A 19,377-nucleotide genomic window follows, 5' to 3' on the forward strand; every position below is an offset into this window, starting at 1 on the left:
TATTATTATAGATGTTGAAATATGATTTTTTTTCAAAACGGCTTATATTAAGTTTTTTGATATATGTGATCAGTACATGTGCTGGGATTGACAAATATGCATTTTACTTGGATTTTAAAGGCGTTTTGAGCTCCAAACCCCAAGTGTCTGTGTTGTTGCATATACTTTACTTATAATGCACTTTTATCTTGACTATGAATAATGTCTTATTGCACGATAATTGCAAGGGTTACATTTTCTTTCGTTCCTGTCTTTTTGTAAAGTTACAAATAACCCATTTTTAAGGAATCGGGGACAAATGCAATTTTTCAAAATGATCTGTGATATTTTATGATTTACATGTATACATATGCATTTTATATATTATCTGACTGGTTACATGGGTTTTGTCGAAGGAAATAATTTAGCGCTGTCAATATATAGTAGTGTTCAACCTAAAAGACGCGACCGCGATAATAGCCGAAGTGTTCTGGTTAATAAAACAACAACAACTTCCGATGTTTTTATTTACATTTTTTGTTACTTTTTAATTTTGTTTTTTGTTTTTATTGGAAGGAAATGTGGACTTTTTATCATGCTTCGACATTTATTTTAACATTCATTAGGTGATTTTGATATAATGTTTTGTTAGATTTATATTTTATTGTGATAAATATTGTCTTTATCAGTGTTTATGTAGATCTACCACCCCTAGAAATTCTTATTATTTTTATTAGAAACACTCGACAAACACTCGTTCTCGAACATTGAACTTGCAGGGTGTCCATTTGAACCTTGAAATTACTCTTTGTCTGTTCAAATTCCCCGAAGGCCTGATTTGAGCCTCAGGATTTTAACTGGAGTGTCAAATTTTGATAAAATCATGGAGATTTGGCCTTGTATTAAATTGGTAAAACATAGTCCATACTGGTCAAAATGACCCTCAGGATTCATTGGCAAGTGGAACCCCTGACTTGGTATCCTGCCATTGTCTGATTAGTATGTATATGGTGGCTGATGTGTTCCATGTCATATTTTCGCTCAGTAGGACGTTATATATGAAATCAAGAAAATACAACAAACAAAGTCACCACTTTTGGTATTTTCAAAATGTTCACTTTGTTGTTATTTCCTCTGGCGCCCTGTGAAGAAAAGGTGCAAGCAAGAAATTACTACAAAGTAATCACTTTTTTGTATTTTCATGTTTTCCTCTGGCACCACACAGAGAAAAGTATGACTAGGTTGTCATATTGTTGTAATTATGTGTTTTTGCCAGGTGCTGTGTGGAAAAAAATCAGACTGAATAGCATAAATCAGCCACCATATAAAATGGTCAGAGAGAAAACTCTGACAAATAGATAACCCAGACACTTGATAAATATAATTGTTATAACTTTGTTTCTTAACAAACAAACACATGGACACCTAGTAGTTTTACTAGTAAAGGAGCATGACAGAATGTGATGATTTTTTGTAAGGACTTAGGTGATAAGCTTTCTAATGTTTTTCAAATGACCTAAACTTTTTGTAGGTAAAGCTGCTTCAAAACATTCTTTTTACTAAATAACAATTAATGAGGTACAGTGTTTTTTTTCACCAAAATATTCGGCGAAATTCGGCCCCATTCCCCCCTCAAAATTGTATGTTTTTTTCCCCTCTCAAAGCCGAAATTTCCCCCTCATATGACAGCCAAATTTGCCTGCAATGGATACCATTTTTTTTGCATATATAACTACCGAAAAATGTTTTATATTAAGCCTGTATGACTTACTGTTAAGCAAAGTTGTTTACAAATTGTTCACGGGTATGTAAGGGGAGCTACTCCTGGCGTCCCAACAAGTTTAACATGCGACTCTTTAAATTCTGCCGTCAATATTTTAGATCCGTATATTAAGAAAAGTATGACTAGGTTGTCATATTGTTGTAATTATGTGTTTTTGCCAGGTGCTGCATGGAAAAAAATCAGACTGAATGGCATAAATCAGCCACCATATAAAATGGTCAGAGAGAAAACTCTGACAAATAGATAACCCAGACACTTGATAAATATAATTGTTATAACTTTGTTTCTTAACAAACAAACACATGGACACCTAGTAGTTTTACTAGTAAAGGAGCATGACAGAATGTGATGATTTTTTGTAAGGACTTAGGTGATAAGCTTTCTAATGTTTTTCAAATAACCTAAACTTTTTGTAGGTAAAGCTGCTTCAAAACATTCTTTTTACTAAATAACAATTAATGAGGTAGCAGGTCCGTCGTTGATGGTCCGTTCAAGAATATTTTGGCAAAAAAATGTGTAGTCCTTAGCGGGAAAAATACAAAATAACAAAAAACATCAAAAGCATTAACATGTGAAACTGATAAGCAATTTGACACTTGATCTCTGTAAAAATCAGTGACATATGCCAAAATAATATGTACTAGAGGCAGACTGTAAACTGTGCCAAATACCTGGAGAAACACTCCTGAAAGCATCATAGAATAAAAAAAATTGTGGAAGCATGCCCCCATACCCCCCTAGAACCACCAAATTGGCCGAACATTAATCACAAAATCGTGATGAGGGGCCTGGGTAGATAGAATTGTATTGACCATGGGCCACTGACTTGGGAAAGAATTTTTTTTTGAATAATTATTCAAATATCAACAAAAAATAGATAAAACATTTAAGATGTAACAATTAATTATTGATGCTGATTTTTCAGTCATTTTTACTTAAAAATTTAAGTGACAGCTTTATCTACTGTTACAGGGTAATGTTTTCTATACCTCATTCAGGACCTTACAGAAGTACCAGTTTCCATTTTCATACATATTTTGTACTGTAATATAAAGTCTTTGAACTTAACTTTGTTTAGGTGGTTCAATTTTTAAGATATACAAGAGGAGGATTAAGATATTGCAAAAAATGTGTGATTTTAGTGTAGGAGTTATCTCTCAAACCAGTATATATCTTTTTCTTATGTTATAAACTCATTTACTGTTTTGCCAATAACTACAATTTTACAATTGTGAATTGTAAATAAAAAAAAAGTGAAACAAAAATCTTTTTGGCTTTGTGAATGGTGCCCTATTTCAGCCCCAAATTTGTGTGAAAAAATACTGTTTATAGTAAAGGAAATAATAGATAAGTAATGGTTATAAATTATGCCTTAATATTTTCAAACATAATATTCCTTTAAATTTTCAGCTATGCATTTTTTCATGCAACAAGAAAGACATTTAGCAATGTGAAATCAACAATTTCTAGTGAATGGAGTGCAACTCCTGGAAATGCTACACTGGTGAATAAACCAGACAATGTAAGTTTAAACTTAACTGTTATATCTTCTGTGAGATGTACTAAATAAAATTTCATTTGAACACATTAACATTTTTTTATCTTCCCTGAAAGTTGGTATATGGTATGTCTTTTTATCTCGTCATTCTATCAAAGCTTTGCTTTTGGCTTTGCACAAATTTTCACTGTTTTATGAGACCATGTGTCATTAGCAAGATCCATGTCATGTACTGAGGTTGTCAGTCTTTGGTTGATATTGGAATTACTTAATAGAGTTAAGCCTGCTGGCAGCAATTGAATTTAACCATGCAACCAGTGCAGACCAAGATCAGTCTGCCCAGCCTTGCTGTCTAACGATGGTCTGCACTGTCATTTTTTGATGAATTTTGAAATTACAATCATGACACAAATCATATGTCACCTTAAATTACCTTGTTTGAGTGAAAAGGTGTTCTATTACATATGATAAGCCTTTATTTAACAGATAGACAGAAAATTGATATCACAAGTATAATGGAAAATGGTAACAGAAACATTGACATATTGCCATTAAAAGAAAGATGAATGAATTTAATACATAGTGATGGTTTAATGTGATGGTTTAATGTGATAATTTAATGTGATAATTTAATGTGATGGTTTAATGTGATAATTTAATGTTATAATTTAATGTGATAATTTAATGTGATAGTTTAATGTGATAATTTAATGTGATGGTTTAATGTGATAGTTTAATGTGATGGTTTAATGTGATGGTTTAATGTGATAGTTTAATGTGATAGTTTAATGTGATGGTTTAATGTGATAGTTTAATGTGATGGTTTAATGTGATAGTTTAATGTGATAATTTAATGTGATAGTTTAATGTGATAGTTTAAATACAGTAAATATTGTGAACTACTAGAATGGGATTTTATAATGACTCTCATGTTTAATCTCTAATAAGTTTTTAAATATTGTGTTCTTGTTGTTTTTACAGCTGTGGAATGATCATCACATGTTTGCAAGTGCTAAAGATGCAGAAACGTATTTGGGCATTCTTGATGCTGTGTTTATGGTCTCCTATGCAGTGGTAATATCATCAGTCTTACCTATATATTTTTTGTTTCATAGTTGTAAACTTGTATAAAGGTACTTCTATCTCAAAATTCATGAAAATCAAGCAGATGAGTTTATTAACATTTCATAATATTGACTTACAATAAATAATTTTAGATTATAGTTCGCTGACTATACATAATATTTTTTTTCGTTTAAGCTTATTAACCAGTAGTATATGTAATTATATAAAATAATTTGTAATTTAAATTTTATTTTTTTCAGGGGCTATACATCAGTGGTATTATTGGAGATAGGTATGAAAATTTTGTAATAATATTATTGTTTAATGTAATTTTGTTCATTATTACACTTGTTAGTTCAAGAATAAGCTTCATAGATACCATTGTATATTAATTTCAACTTGTACAAATATTATTCCTGGTGTTAAGTAAGACTTTCTGTTTCAGATTTGAATTGAGGAAGGTTCTATCATTGGGCATGTGTAGTTCAGCTGTATCTGTAAGTAGCATAAAAACATTAAATATTCTGCCGCACAACAATAAATTACATATTCTATCTTACTGTAATGCATTACATATTCTACTTTACCATAATGCATTACATATTCTACCTTACTGTAATACATTACATATTCTACCTTACAGTAATACATTACATATTCTGAAATACATAACATATTCTATCTTCCTGTAAAACATTACATATTCCTTTAATAAATTACATATTCTGCCATACCATAATACATTACATTCCTTACTAAGCAATTGAATTATATTTCTTATTCTACCTTACTGTAAAACAGTACAAATTCTACCTTACTGTAATACAGTACAAATTCTACCTTACTATAATACATTACGTATTTTACTCTACTGTAATACATTTCATATTCTGCTTTAGCATAATACATTACATATTCTGCCTTACCTCAATACATTACATATTCCATCTTACTGTAATATATTACATATTCTACCTTACTTTAATACATTACATATTCTACCTTACAGTAATACATTACATATTATGGAATACATTACATATTCTACCTTACTGTAATGCGCTACATATTCTACCCTACAGCAATACATTACATATTTCACCTTTCTGTAATACATTATATATTCTGCCTTACCTCAATACATTACATATTTCACCTTTCTGTAATACATTACATATTCTTCCTTACTTTAATACATAACATATTCTACCTTACTATAATACATTACATATTCTACCTTACAGTAATACATTACATATTCTACCTTACTTTAATACATTACATATTCTACCTTACCATATTGCAATATATATTCTGCTTTACTGTAATACATTACTTATTGTACTTTATTGTAATACATCACATATTCTGCCTTAGCATGTACATTACAAATTCAACCCTACTGTAATACATTACACATTCTACTTTACCAAAAGTAAGGTATGGTGACTGAATGGCTTCCTCATCATTAGAGAATCTGAAATCCCAGTGGGAATTCAAACATTAAACAGTCAGAGGACGTGAATATAAGATAAACCAATATTTGTGTACTTATCCTATGGACAGTTAAAAACTTACAAAATATATACATGTTAAGCATTATGATGGTTAACAAGTGTATAATTGTATGTACTGTATTGCTTTGTCTATGCAGATTATTGTATTGCTTGTTGTTCAGCTTTAAGTGGGAACAGTTTAAGTTCTAAGTGCTCTGTACTTGTTAAACAATTACAAATATTAAGTGTCTGGACACACATTCATTAATTTCCATATTCATGTACATGTATATTTAAGTATTAAAAGATGCCGGAAATAATAAAAAACTTGTAGAAAATGATTGAAATTAAATGAGTTTTTTATATCAATCGCTATAGGATGTTTTTTCTAAATAAATCAGTTGCTATAAACATAGTTTTTATTTTAAAACAATACAACACTGACCAGTTTCTGTTCAATATCATGACAATTAACAATTATTTACTAAAACTGTCAATATTGTTTTTTATACATGTTTACACAACATAACAAATAATGATGTTATCAATATTTTTTTAACTTAATAACTTCAGTACAACAAAATACATAAATCATTGTTAGATCTTTCAATTATATGTTCTAAAGTTAACTAAACAATATTTGTTAAGTATATTTATGCCTAAATTCATTAAGCCAGTGACTTTCATATAAATTTTATCTCTGCAGACCAACAAATGCATCTTGATAGATATGGTATATTATATTTATCAGTATTGTAATTATATATATGTTATACATATATTGTTGTTATTAAGGTATTAGTGTTTGGATCTGTGTTAGAATGGTCACACTACTACAACAAGTACCTGTATGTCGCTGTCTGGATATGTAATGGATTGTTACAGAGTTTAGGTTGGCCGACAGTTGTTGCTATCATGGGTAATTGGTTTGGAAAATCCAGGTGAGCAATATAATATAATGTGCCACAACGTTACTGTATGTTATTTGTTTTCCAGTTAATGACAAAATCCAAATTTAGGGACATATATTCATGCTATAAATCACACCAGTTTACAGCTTCATGGGTGTCATAACCAGTTCTAGAAATCTTTGATGCATACATTTCATTTGGATAAGGTTAACAGAGACCATGTTTAAATTGTCTTTAAGCTTGATATGATAACGAGATGGTCATGTGTAAACTTTTTAGGTAATTTACTACACTAAGAGTAGTTGCCACATAAAGGGTTAACTTCTCCGTCGTCTGTTAAACGCAATAAAAAACACGTTTTGCCCTGTTAATGATTTTTGTGTCTCCTACTATACAATAGCTGCAACATGCAATTGGCTTTTATGAGGCGACACATGTGATCACTGATCACTCTTGTTTTGATATTTCAGTCGAGGTCTTGTACTTGGATTATGGAGTGCTTGTGCATCTGTTGGCAATATTATCGGTGCTTTAATGGTATCACAGGTTCTACAGTATGGATATGATGTAAGTAACCTAAATATTTTGTTGTACAAGAATCAGAATTAAAACAAACTAATGGATAAATTGATTTGCTTTGCTTCATAATCATTAATGCACCAGTCAGTTGTAAAACAAACAGTCAGCCCAATTTGTGGAAGGGCATGGTATAACAGGGAAAAGAGGGAAGTGTTTGTTGGGGTTGTTTTCTTTTGGTTTTGTTTTCCGCAAAAATGGTGGGATGATTCCAATATCCAGTGTCAGGGCTTTTAGTGGGAATTAAGCCATTAGACTGTCTCTGCAGTTCAGTGCCTTTACTAGGTAAAAATTCAACTGTCAAAATCCATACTATTCCCCTTGGGTGCAGGGGCCGTCATTACAATTGACTATTGCATAACAGTCTCAAAGGAAGCGATTGTGTTGATCCTTAACTAGCTTTAAATTTCTTCAATTGTTTGTCTGTATTCTGTATTGACAATCCTTATTGTTTACTTTTAGATAACATTGAAATTCACATGAACAATGATATTTATTCTGTTGTTATACAGCATGCAATTCTGACAGTCTTATATCTGTATAAGTTATTTCTACTTCTTTTGTTTGCTTTCTTAGTCACAATTGCCCTTTTTTTGTTTGCTGGAAATAATCATTTTTAGCAATTTCATAGGAAGAATAACACTCTCTGTCAAGAGGAATTTTGTTTAGATCTGATTATTTACTGTTTAACCTTTTTTGTTTGAATAAAGATTTTAACTTGCTCTTCCAAGCTATAAATGTCCAGTATCAATATATTCTAAATATTTCTCCTAATGTTATACAGCATACATTGCTATAATTCTCATGATTGTAAAAGTTATATCTACATCTTCAGTATGCCTTCCTTGTCACATCAACTGTCCTTTTTGCTGGTGGAATCATTAATTTCTTTGGTTTGATCAATTCACCTACAGAAATTGGTAAGTGACAATAGAATAGAATAAATTTGATTTCCAATTATGGGCCTTTACAGACATATACTTTACTTTTAACTTTGGCCCTTTGCTCCTCCTGGTGCATAGGCTATCGATGATAGTCCTCCAGCGCTGCTTTATCCTGTAAATGAAGTTATTAAAATATAGGAGTGTTATGATCTGAGCAATAAGTTATTAAATGGGCTTCAATGAGGTTTTATTCACGTGACAGGACTGTAATTTTCTTTTTTATTTATATCATTTGATAAAAAGTCTGGAACAAAAACTATGTACAGAATTTCATATCATTCACTCACTCAATTTTTCCAGTGCAGACTGACCAGGTAGCTCAATTTTTTTTTTATATAGAAATCCTTTACACTTTAAATGGACTGTTCCACATTAAAAGCAGGGCAAGTCCATTACAAATTCAGTAGGTTTTGGGTTAAAGAATCTGATGAGGTGGTGATGTTTAATTATAGGATTACAGAGTCCAGATGAAATACAGGAAAGAGATTACCAGATAACAGTGAACCAAGGACAACAAGGACAACAAGGGACATATATAGAAGATGATGACGATGATGATAGAGGTATGGTGTAACTTTGCTCGTCTTTATGTGACCTATGGTTGGATTGATTGAATGGCCTACTTGACAAGCAGTCATTTAGGAAATAGACATCAATTTTGAGTGCATTGCTGTAGAATAATGCAGGGTTGGAGCTCAAATGTGCAGGAATATAATTACGAAGGCTGTTAGGCCTGAGTAATTAATTACAAAGTATTTGAACGATAAACCGTGCATTACTTTACTGTAATGCAAAAAGAATTGATATCTATTTCCATTCTAACATGCTAGCAAAAAAGGGAATAAATAAAAATACATTGAACTATAATGAGCATAGAAGTAATTTTCCTGATATCATTTGGGTTATTGATGTCACATCTGACATCATATGACATGTAAGCATTCTTTTTTTATGCTGTGCATATATCATATAATATTGCACGTGATTGCCCTATCTGTTTGACATGTATTATGTTTTCCAACTCCTTACCAAAAGGAAATCATAAATGTAAGATAAATTTAACATTCAACAAGATAAAAACAGAACATAAGTTCATATTTAACACTGTTTTTAGAGCCGATTTGATTACATATTTGATCATACGTAAACAGTCCTTTCATCTAACTGGCATTCCTGGATACCTAACCAGTAATTACCAATTTCTCTGCAATTGACAGATTGCAAATCCACTTGGTTTCTGAATAAGTGATGAGTGACAAATGGCACATAGCTTGAAGTATGGTTTAACAAAAGGGTCAGTCCAAAGACGTAGAGTTTTATATTAGACTTCCTATAAATGGTAGTAGAACTAAAACATAGTGTTTTCTGTTTGTATTGATCTGATTGAATTAATTAAAATGTATATTTATATATAGTGATCATCACTATATATAAATATACATTTTAATTAATTCAATGAATGTTGTTCTTTTCCTTGATAGATCCTTTACTACCAGAGGATGGTGATGATGTAAGAATTGTGAAGCCTAAGGCACCAGAAAAAGAGGAGGCTCTGAGTTTTTGGAAAGCTTTATTGTTGCCTGGTGTGCTCATGGTATGTACATGTACAAAATGTACTTATTTTGTTATTATACCCCCGCACAACAAAGTTGTAAGGGGGGTATACTGGAATCAGCTTGTCCGTCCGGCTGTCCGTCCATCTGTCTGTTTTTTCTTGTCTGCCCAATAACTTAAGATTCCTTTGACCCACAGTCTTCATATTTGGCATGGAGGTTAGTCATGATTAGTAGATGACCCCTATTGATTTTGAGGTCACCAGGTCAAAGGTCAAGGTCACAGGGGCCTTGACTTCAAAAAGCTTGTCCGCCCAATTACTTAAGATTCCTATGACCCACAGTCTTCATATTTGGCAGGGAGGTTAGTCATGATTAGTAGATGACCCCTATTGATTTTGAGGTCACCAGGTCAAAGGTCAAGGTCACAGGGGCTTTGACTTCAAAAAGCTTGTCCGCCTAATTACTTAAGATTCCTTTGACCCACAGTCTTTATATTTGGCATGGAGGTTAGTCATGATTAGTAGATGACCCCTATAGATTTTGAGGTCACCAGGTCAAAGATCAAGGTCACAGGGGCATTGACTTCAAAAAGCTTGTCCGCCCAATAACTTAAGATTCCTTTGACCCACAGTCTCCAAATTTGGCATGGAGGTTAGTCATGATTAGTAGATGACCCCTATTGCTTTTGAGGTCACCAGGTCAAAGGTCAAGGTCACAGGGGCCTTGACTATAAAAAGCTTGTCCGCCCAATAACTTTAGATTCCTTTGACCCACAGTCTTCATATTTGGCATGGAGGTTAGTCATGATTAATAGCTAACCCCTATTGATTTTTAGGACACATTGTCAAAGGTCAAGGTCACAGGGGCCTTGACTAAAAAAGTTTATCCGCCCATTAACTTAAGATTCCTTTGACCCACAGTCTTCATATTTGGCGTGGATGTTGATGATGACCATAAGGTGACCCCTATTGATTTTGAGGTCACTGGGTCAAAGGTCACGGTCACAGGGACCTTGACAAAAAAAAAAAGCTTTTCCCCTCAATTGCTTAAAAATGCCTGTCCGCAGTGTATTGATTTTGACATTTTCACATTTGAAGCATGTAGAATACATAACTTAGCAATGCACTGGCTTTAAGTAACCTCAGATTTGGCTGGGAGGTTGTCCTTGAGCTCTAAATGGCCACTGTTGATTCTGACAAAGTGGTATGCGGGGGTATTCATGCCATGACAGTGGCAGTTCTAGTTTTTAATATAATTTTACATATAAATAATTTCTGGTATAAATAATACCTACTTAATACTTATTGAATAAAAGCTTATTGAAAACACACAACCAATGCTCTCAGAATACCAAATTAATTGCTACTTATCAATTTAATGCCTTCTACTTTTGTCAAAAAAATGACAATTTAATATTCTTTAAAAGCACTTGTGTGTTACTGACAAAGTGGCCAGCAAAATTATTTATAAATTATATATGCCTGCTACTTCTGCAAAACCTTAACAAATACAAAATTCTTTAAAAATGCTTGTTAGTGTGTTACCAGTGACAGCTCTCAAATTTTTTACTGGCAGTTTCAAAGTTAAGCACTGAATTAATAATGCAATAATGTATAGTATTTAAAATATTTTGTCAAGCTTGCTTATGAAATGTTGATGGTTCTGCTCAGGTGACCACTTGTACCTGAAATAATGCACTGGAGGGGCATCTAAAGTTTTTTCCACCCAATAAAGCTAGATATTCACTAAATGATTATTACAGTGTGAGTTTGACCTGGAACCCAACAACAACAATATAAAATACTGTATGTTCTATGTTGCTGTAGTGATTTTTACTATACTGTTTAAGATGGTGTTTTTTTTTATTTCAGTATGCATTTGCTTACTTCTGTTTGAAACTGGTTAACTATTCATTTTTCTTCTGGCTACCTTATTATCTACATGCATCATTTGGCTGGTTAGAATCTGTGGCAGATAAAATTTCAATTTGGTATGACATTGGTGGAATTGTAGGTAAGACAAATGGAAATTTTTAGTTTAAATATTCAAAGAATAAGGAGAGCTTTCTTACCCACCTAAACATCAGTGTCACACTTTGATTACGTTCTTGCATGCAAGTTGGTACATGTATTTCCAAAACTGCTGAAGGGAAGAATGGGTTGAATCTTTACACACTTTATTTTAGAGCATAATAGGTCACTTTCCAAAACCTATAACTCTTAACATGGATTTTGACAAAATTATGGCCTCTTTTATTACTTAAATAATTCTAAATTATCAATTCTCATGTTTTACTATTTAGCACTGAGAAAAGTCGAGCATGCTGTCCTACCTACAGCTCTTGTTATACTGATGACTGACTCAACACTACTTTTAAGAGTGTCAGGAACCTCTGTTTTAGATGGATGATTATTTTTCACATCATTGATATAAAGTTTATAAAACAAGAGACATAGATAACATCTCTGATAAAACTTTACTGTTATGGAAAAAAAATACAGTTAAGATGAAATGATTTTTGTTCCTCTCTCAAACAAAAACTATGATAAAGTACCATAAAAAATCACTATAAATAAGTCATTTATATTCCAATAACACGTTTTTCTGTCTTGTTTGCAATTAGTTGAATCAGGTAAGTATCATCTCCTTGTAGGAAAGTGTTAATATAACAATTACATATACCTGAGGAGACATCTTATAGAGTAACAATATGTTAAATTTATGTTTCAGGTGGAACTATAGCTGGTATCATCTCAGTAAGTTATACGTATGTTGTATTTTACCCTATAAAGTGTATCGTATATGTTGACTAAGTTGAAATTTTTGTATCATTAAGGTACTCTGAAACAAGGAGTTTATATATGTAAATATCTTAAATGGACTTGCCCATCATTCAGTCTGTACAAAACCATTCACCATTTTTTAGAGAAAATTTCAAATAACTACTAAATAGTGAACAGTGCAAATCAGGATCAGTCAGTAGAGTTTGTTGCTGTCATCAGGCTAAGGATGGATATATTTATGACAGTTTATATTGTTTGATACAGGATTGTGTTCAGAAGAGGTCTATAGTAGTTGTACCGATGTTGATTCTGGCCATACCCTCACTGATCTGGTACAGCAGTAAGTTTATTTATATTCTTTGTTAAATTACAACAGTTATATAAACACTTAATTTATGTCTGGGTGAAAGTTTTCAGGTTTTTTCCAGAAAATCAGAATTTTAGCTGAAATTTTAAAATACATTGTAAATTCAAATTTATTTCTGAGATCAAAATTTTCAGCTTATACTTTTGAATGCATGGTCCTGATGAAGGTCAAGGTTAATAAAATATTGTAAACCTGTCCTGGTGTTGACGTGTATTACTTTATTAGCTTGAACTTATATCGGTACAAAAGTACAAAATTTTCAAATTATTTCAAATATCAAACATTTTACCCATGATGACACTGTAGAATTATCCAATTATAACTGTAAATCCCATATGTTATCTTGAATTTTTCTTAATGATATAAGATACTTAATAATTGTATTTTAACTATAAATTCTTTTATGATTGTATTTTCACATATTGCCTTGTATGTTTCTAGACTCACCCAATGATATGACTATGAATGCGGTTCTGATGACAGTAACAGGGTTTTTTATTGGTGGTGTTGCTAACCTCATTAGTGCAGCTATTTCAGCAGATCTCGGTAATGATTTGTTTTACTGTTGAGGGTCGGCAAAATTCAATTTCACTCACTTGTCTAGTCGTATCTGAAGCATTTCTTTACTTGTTCATATAATATTTCTAAAGTAAATTCTTGAAAATTTCCTCTTGTCCGTACAAGCTGCTGGAAAACCTGGGCAATATGGACAATTGATTTTGCCACCCCATGCCAGTGTTGTTTAATATCATATTTTGCTTATAATGCAGATATTGAATTGTTTTGTTCTTCTTAAAGTTAGTTTTTCAATCAATCTCATTAAAATCATATCGTAACTGTTGCTCCACTACCCTTTGCTACCCTTCCTAGTAAAGAGTGACAGAGCGAAAATGATGATCTGATTTTAATGATATTGTTTTTCAGTATAAGATTGATCCCCTTTAAGTTATGACCATTGTCAATTGTTTGGAGGTCGGCCAACTTAGCTCAGTAGGGAGAGAATCAGATTTGCAATCTAGGGATTGCTTGCTTGATCCTTTGGCAAGGCAAAATATGACCCAAAAGGTGTTAAAATAGGCATAAAACTAAACAAACAATATATAATTATAGTTATAAGCATGTTACCTACTATAAAAGATTGTAGGCTGATATAACCTTAGCTGTTAGATGAGGGTTATATTGCAAACAGCCATTTATATACATGTATCACCATTATAATCTGTCAAAAATCCTAATTATGAATTTTAATGATACAGCATAATTACTCTACATGAGGAAAAAAGAAACACTTAGGCTTAATTTGACAGCAGCTGTGTCTATAGATTATATAAATGTAACAATATGTGGCCAGTTTCTTGTATGAATGAAAGTTGTGTAACAAAAGATATTTATACAAAAAGCTTTATTTGATTTCAGTTTGCTCAGATAAATGATTGAAATTGCCTGTTTTCAAGTAAATGTAAAATTTCTATTTTTCATGATACATGTATATGAGTGGTTACTTTATTTCACTAGGTAAACAGGGACCAATACAGGGAAATAAGGCAGCCCTAGCAACAGTTACCGGCATTGTAGATGGTACTGGTAGTGTAGGGGCTGCACTAGGCCAGGTACAGTATAATACTACTAGCTAATCATTTTCACTCCGATTGGAGCATAAAGTTGTCACCATAGCGTGCCATATGGTTTTGTCTATTGCCCAAGCTTTGGCTTCACTCCATGACATCTTGATCTTATGCAGCTCAATGGCCAGGATTTTTGCCAGGAGTTTTTGACTAGGGCTTGAGGGGTCCAGTCCAGTATAATACAGTACAAAAACACTGAAAAACACATTGGTTAGTCTTGTGGTCAGTTCAAGGTCACGTTTGGAATCAAAGCATAGCTTTTTTCGGCTCTGCATAAATCTTTAAAAATGTTTGCTGTAAAATTCATGTTTTGATCTCCAAATATTGTATTATTACAATTTGTACTTGTTATAGGCATTGTATTATGCTTTATGCAAATAAATGTTTCATATTTGTATTCTAGTGATGAGAGTATATAAACCAAACACATCCAATAATACACTATGTCATACACACAATGTTCCGCATTTATACATGTGTTATAATTAAAACTTAATACACATTTATGAATGAATTGGGCTAGATTTGATGTAATTCTATGAATAAATATGAAATAGGCAATAAGAATGATGTTTCCGAGAATTTTTTATTTTATGTTCATTGCAGAACAAGCTGAAAGATGCTGGTTTTCATAATGTGAATAGCTTCAAACGAGGCTTATTTTAATTTAAAACTAATATAAAGTGTACATGTTGAAATGAGAAAATTGATTCTATTTCAGATTTTAGTGCCTCTACTTCAAGAACGTATAGGCTGGCATTCTGTATTTTATCTTTTTATTGCTATGGTTTGTATATTCAAAATTCTTTTGTTAGATTTATAATATTTGGGCTACTTTTGTAATAGTTAGGTTGATTTTATTATATTTTGGTTGGTTTTATCATATTTAGGTTAATTATTTACATATTAGTATCTTTAAATATGTGTAAGCTTGTGGATATCTTAAAAATATATTATGCAGTTTACAAAGTGTGTCTTTAGGATTGCATTAATCGTATTTAGCTCAGCTTTTTTAAAAAAGAAAAATTGAGGTATTGGTACAGTCATGGTGGTGTTCCCTTAAAAAAAGTTGTGCTGCCCTCCATGGCAATGGCTCTTGTTTTACGATATTTCAGTGTTTGCCATCACTTTATCAGCTTCTACACTGATACCACTGGCCAAAATTAATTCAAACCTACCCTATCTCATCATTTGATAGTCACATTTCAAATTTTTGCATTAACAAATACATAAATAAGCAAACATAGCAAATTCTCTATTACCTATTTTTGTAAAACTTCGGATGAATTCACACAGAACTCGGCTTGTGATATCCTTAGAAACACCTTCCTTATGATTGATCAACAATAAGTTCCTGTGCTCTTTCAGACACCACAACAGCTAAGAATATGAAAAATGAAAAAAAAACTTTTAACATATATACATAAAAATCAATCTTTTGAACGTACATGTAAAGATTGTCACCAAATAAACTTGGTATTAAGCATTCTTGGATATATGTCTCTTTAAGATCAATGGTTGTATTTAGCAAAATATTTAACAAATTACTCTTGCGGGGTTTTGGTTATCAATCTCAGTATTTAAGGTATTCTCAGTGAAAGGCTCCTTTATATTAAGATTTAAGCTTTTTACCGCTATATATTAATGACATATTGTCAACGTAACCTTGACCTTGGCAGAAAGTGATAAGCCTTTGTGGCCAGTATAGAGCTGTCTGACCAAGCTGTATACTGTTGGCTGACCTTGCAATATTCAACAGGAGATCACCAAATTGATAATCATAGTCTGAACTAAAAACAAAAAATTGATGCTGGAAAAGTTCATTTGAGCTGCGTCACAACTTAACCAACATAATGGGTTTGGGACCAGCATGGATCCAGACCAGACTTTGGGTCTGGTCAGGATCCATGCTGTTCGCTATCAGTTTCTCTACTTGTTATAGCGTTTGTAAGTGAAGAGCATGGATCCTGATCAGACTGTGTGGATGCGCAGGCTGGTCTGGATCCATGCTGGTCGCAAACCCATTATGTTGGTTTTGTGGTGACGCGGCTCATTTAATAACGTGACACATGATATTTTCTATTTATAGTAACAAATTGATGACTCATCATACATGTATATTTATATTTCAGACTATTTCAACGATATTTTGCATCATTCCAATGTTTATACGCGAGGTTCCAGAATGCTATCATGCTATAAGGAATTGTTGTAGAAAATACACCTATAGTTGGTATTGTGGTTGTCATACACAAGACAGTCAAAGAAGTAGGTCAGTGAATGGTGACACTAATGAATCGAGAGGTATCCTTGACGACTGATCCGCTTAACGACTGTTGTGTATAATCATAGATACATTTTATTGAATTCACTGTAAAAGTTTTTTTTTATGTTGAAAATTATTTTTATTGGTTTTATTTGGTTGTATATACTGGTAGCTTTTAAAATTATATATGCAAAGAGGAATATTGTAATTTTAATGTAAAATGATATTTTATCATGTCATAAATTAAAAGATTTTTATGAATTATTAAGTTGATTTTACTATATGTAAAAATGACAAGTATCCCTTGTGTTAAATACTCATGAACTTTATGCAGTGTGTGTCTTATTGAAAAAAAAAAATTTTGTTTTATTTGGTCAGGTATACTTTTAACTTAAAGTGTATTCAAACAATGTAAATTTTAATTTTTTTTTATCTTTAAAGAACAGTTTTTTTGTTGAACCCCAAGGTTGATTTTACTATATAATATATTATGTACTACAACTACCAGACACTGTGACAAATTTTATCCACTTTTGTTTTATACTTTTACTGAGTTATTTTATTTGTTTTATATGGTTGTTTATAGCTTTTAATGTATAGCTGCTTTATTTTTTTTTGTGAATTTATATAAAGAAAATTCATATAGATTTTTTTTATTAAAGCCAATAAGATGTTAATAAATTTTTTAAAGAGCACCAGTTCTTGATCCAATAAGTTGTTTTTACCAAACTTGTAATACAGTAATATTTCATAAGTAGATTTTATTGCAATGTTAACAGTCAATAATAAGCAATCTTACATAAAACATTTTATTTTGTTGAACAGTATCCATGTGTTTTCATGTATAGAGGATATTGAATGAGTGTAAGTTTTATACTGAATTTATTGAACGAGTTGAATAAAATTATATTATGCGAGCCTCTGGTGAGCATGGTGTTATTTTATCATACAAGTTCAATAAATTCCGTCATGGGCTTACGAGAATTTAATTTTCTATTTATTACATGCCAAAAATATAGACCGTTTGAAGTAAAACAGAACTATTTTTCATTGACGTGCTTATAGTGTAATGCTAATATTTAGGGCATCTTAACACTATGTTTATATAAGACAGATGATGTTATGTCAAAATATATGCACGGCCATGCAATACCATTTTTATGGAGTCGCAAAAACGGCACATGTATGTGATAAACCGTGATATGTAATATATGAGGGTGCAATATGCAACATGTTTGATATATATTGTATAACATATTTGATATAAATCTGCAAAGTTACACATGTAGGTAATGTAATGTTGACTCTAATTTAAATTACAGTTTAGCAATATAACTTTCATTTCTTTAGTTTGCTTTAGCAATATTACTTTCATTCTTTAGTTAGCTTGCTAAGCTCAATAGGGAGAGCATGGGATTTGTAATCTGGGGGTCGCTGGTCCGATCCTCGTGTATGAGGTTACATTTGAGCCGCGTCACGACAAAACCAACATTGTGTGTTTGCGACCAGCATGGATCCAGAACAGCCTGCGCATCCGCGCAGTCTGATCAGGATCCATGCTGTTCGCTTACCAACTCTATTACAAGTAGAGAAATTGATAGCGAACAGCATGGATCCTGATCAGACTGCTCGGATGTGCAGGCTGGTCTGGATCCATGCTGGTCGCAAACCCATTATGTTGGTTTTGTCATGACGCGGCTCAAATTTTGTTATGACAATTTATCCAGAACATTGAATCTTATTGTCATTTGGCTCTCTTCATTGATTCAGAAATAATGTGGGAGTAGTAGTCAGTCACTTGTAGTAAAATTGGTATTTACTGGTTTGTTATTTAGGAAAGTCTGTTAGGTGGACAGACCACAAGGATATGTAAAAAATACATTTAAAACAGTGTAAAAAAAAACAGACATACAAACATTCATTTCTTTCCGATAAACATTCTTTATCTATTCTATGATAAACATTCATTTCTTTCCAATAAATTATTAAATATTTTGCTATTTTCTTTATTATTTAGAACTAATGAATACATTGTATTTTTCCAATATGTATGTTTTAGTGACAGATTTTTTTAATGAGATCATTTTTTTAAAATATTTTTTGTTTGTTTAATTTTAAATGAGTTTGATGAGGATCTGTTTAAAGATGATATTGTATGTTGTGTTTTTTATAAAGTTGAATAATTATGATTAAAATATTATATATGTAAGTACACAATCTTTTGTTGTTCATTTTCTTTGTTTCATATTTTGAGTTCTGATATGGAGTTAAAGATTCTTCACTGTAGGCAACATTGCCATTATACTCTTTTTAGCTCACCTGTCACAAAGTGACAGGGTGAGCTTTTGTGATCGCTTTTCGTCCGGCGTCCGTCCGTCCGGAAACTTACTTTAAATGACATCTCCTCATAAACCACTACGCCAATTTCATCCAAACTTTACAGGAATGTTCCTTTGATGGTCACCTTTAAAAATTGTTCAAAGAATTTAATTCCATGCAGAACTCTGGTTGCCATGGCAACCGAAAGA

The 19,377-nt window shown here is 31.9% G+C and overlaps 1 protein-coding gene across 1 annotated transcript; it reads left to right on the forward strand.

Moving 5' to 3' along the window:
• Window positions 1-460: 460 nt before the first annotated feature.
• Window positions 461-19,078, forward strand: LOC132722046 (sugar phosphate exchanger 3-like). The gene is made up of 17 exons (XM_060706447.1): window positions 461-605; window positions 3,173-3,284; window positions 4,242-4,334; window positions 4,586-4,617; window positions 4,771-4,822; window positions 6,617-6,762; window positions 7,203-7,299; window positions 8,144-8,228; window positions 8,705-8,815; window positions 9,734-9,846; window positions 11,680-11,821; window positions 12,539-12,564; window positions 12,856-12,931; window positions 13,400-13,504; window positions 14,474-14,568; window positions 15,305-15,370; window positions 16,716-19,078. Exons 1-17 carry the CDS (start codon window positions 559-561, stop codon window positions 16,902-16,904), a joined length of 1,587 nt encoding a protein of 528 aa, XP_060562430.1. The 5' UTR covers window positions 461-558; the 3' UTR covers window positions 16,905-19,078.
• Window positions 19,079-19,377: the final 299 nt, after the last annotated feature.

This window comes from Ruditapes philippinarum, unplaced genomic scaffold (assembly GCF_026571515.1).
Source record: "Ruditapes philippinarum isolate M1 unplaced genomic scaffold, ASM2657151v2 ctg853_1_1_1_1, whole genome shotgun sequence".
Lineage (NCBI taxonomy): Eukaryota > Metazoa > Mollusca > Bivalvia > Venerida > Veneridae > Ruditapes > Ruditapes philippinarum.

Excerpts from the sequence above, each read along its gene's own strand:
- LOC132722046 (XM_060706447.1), top strand. The coding sequence starts at position 559 with ATGTGGACTTTTTATCATGCTTCGACATTTATTTTAACATTCATTAG. Across the intron at positions 4,823-6,616 it reads TGTGTAGTTCAGCTGTATCT|GTATTAGTGTTTGGATCTGT; the intron begins GTAAGTAGCATA and ends GTTGTTATTAAG. Across the intron at positions 12,932-13,399 it reads CTCACTGATCTGGTACAGCA|ACTCACCCAATGATATGACT; the intron begins GTAAGTTTATTT and ends GTATGTTTCTAG.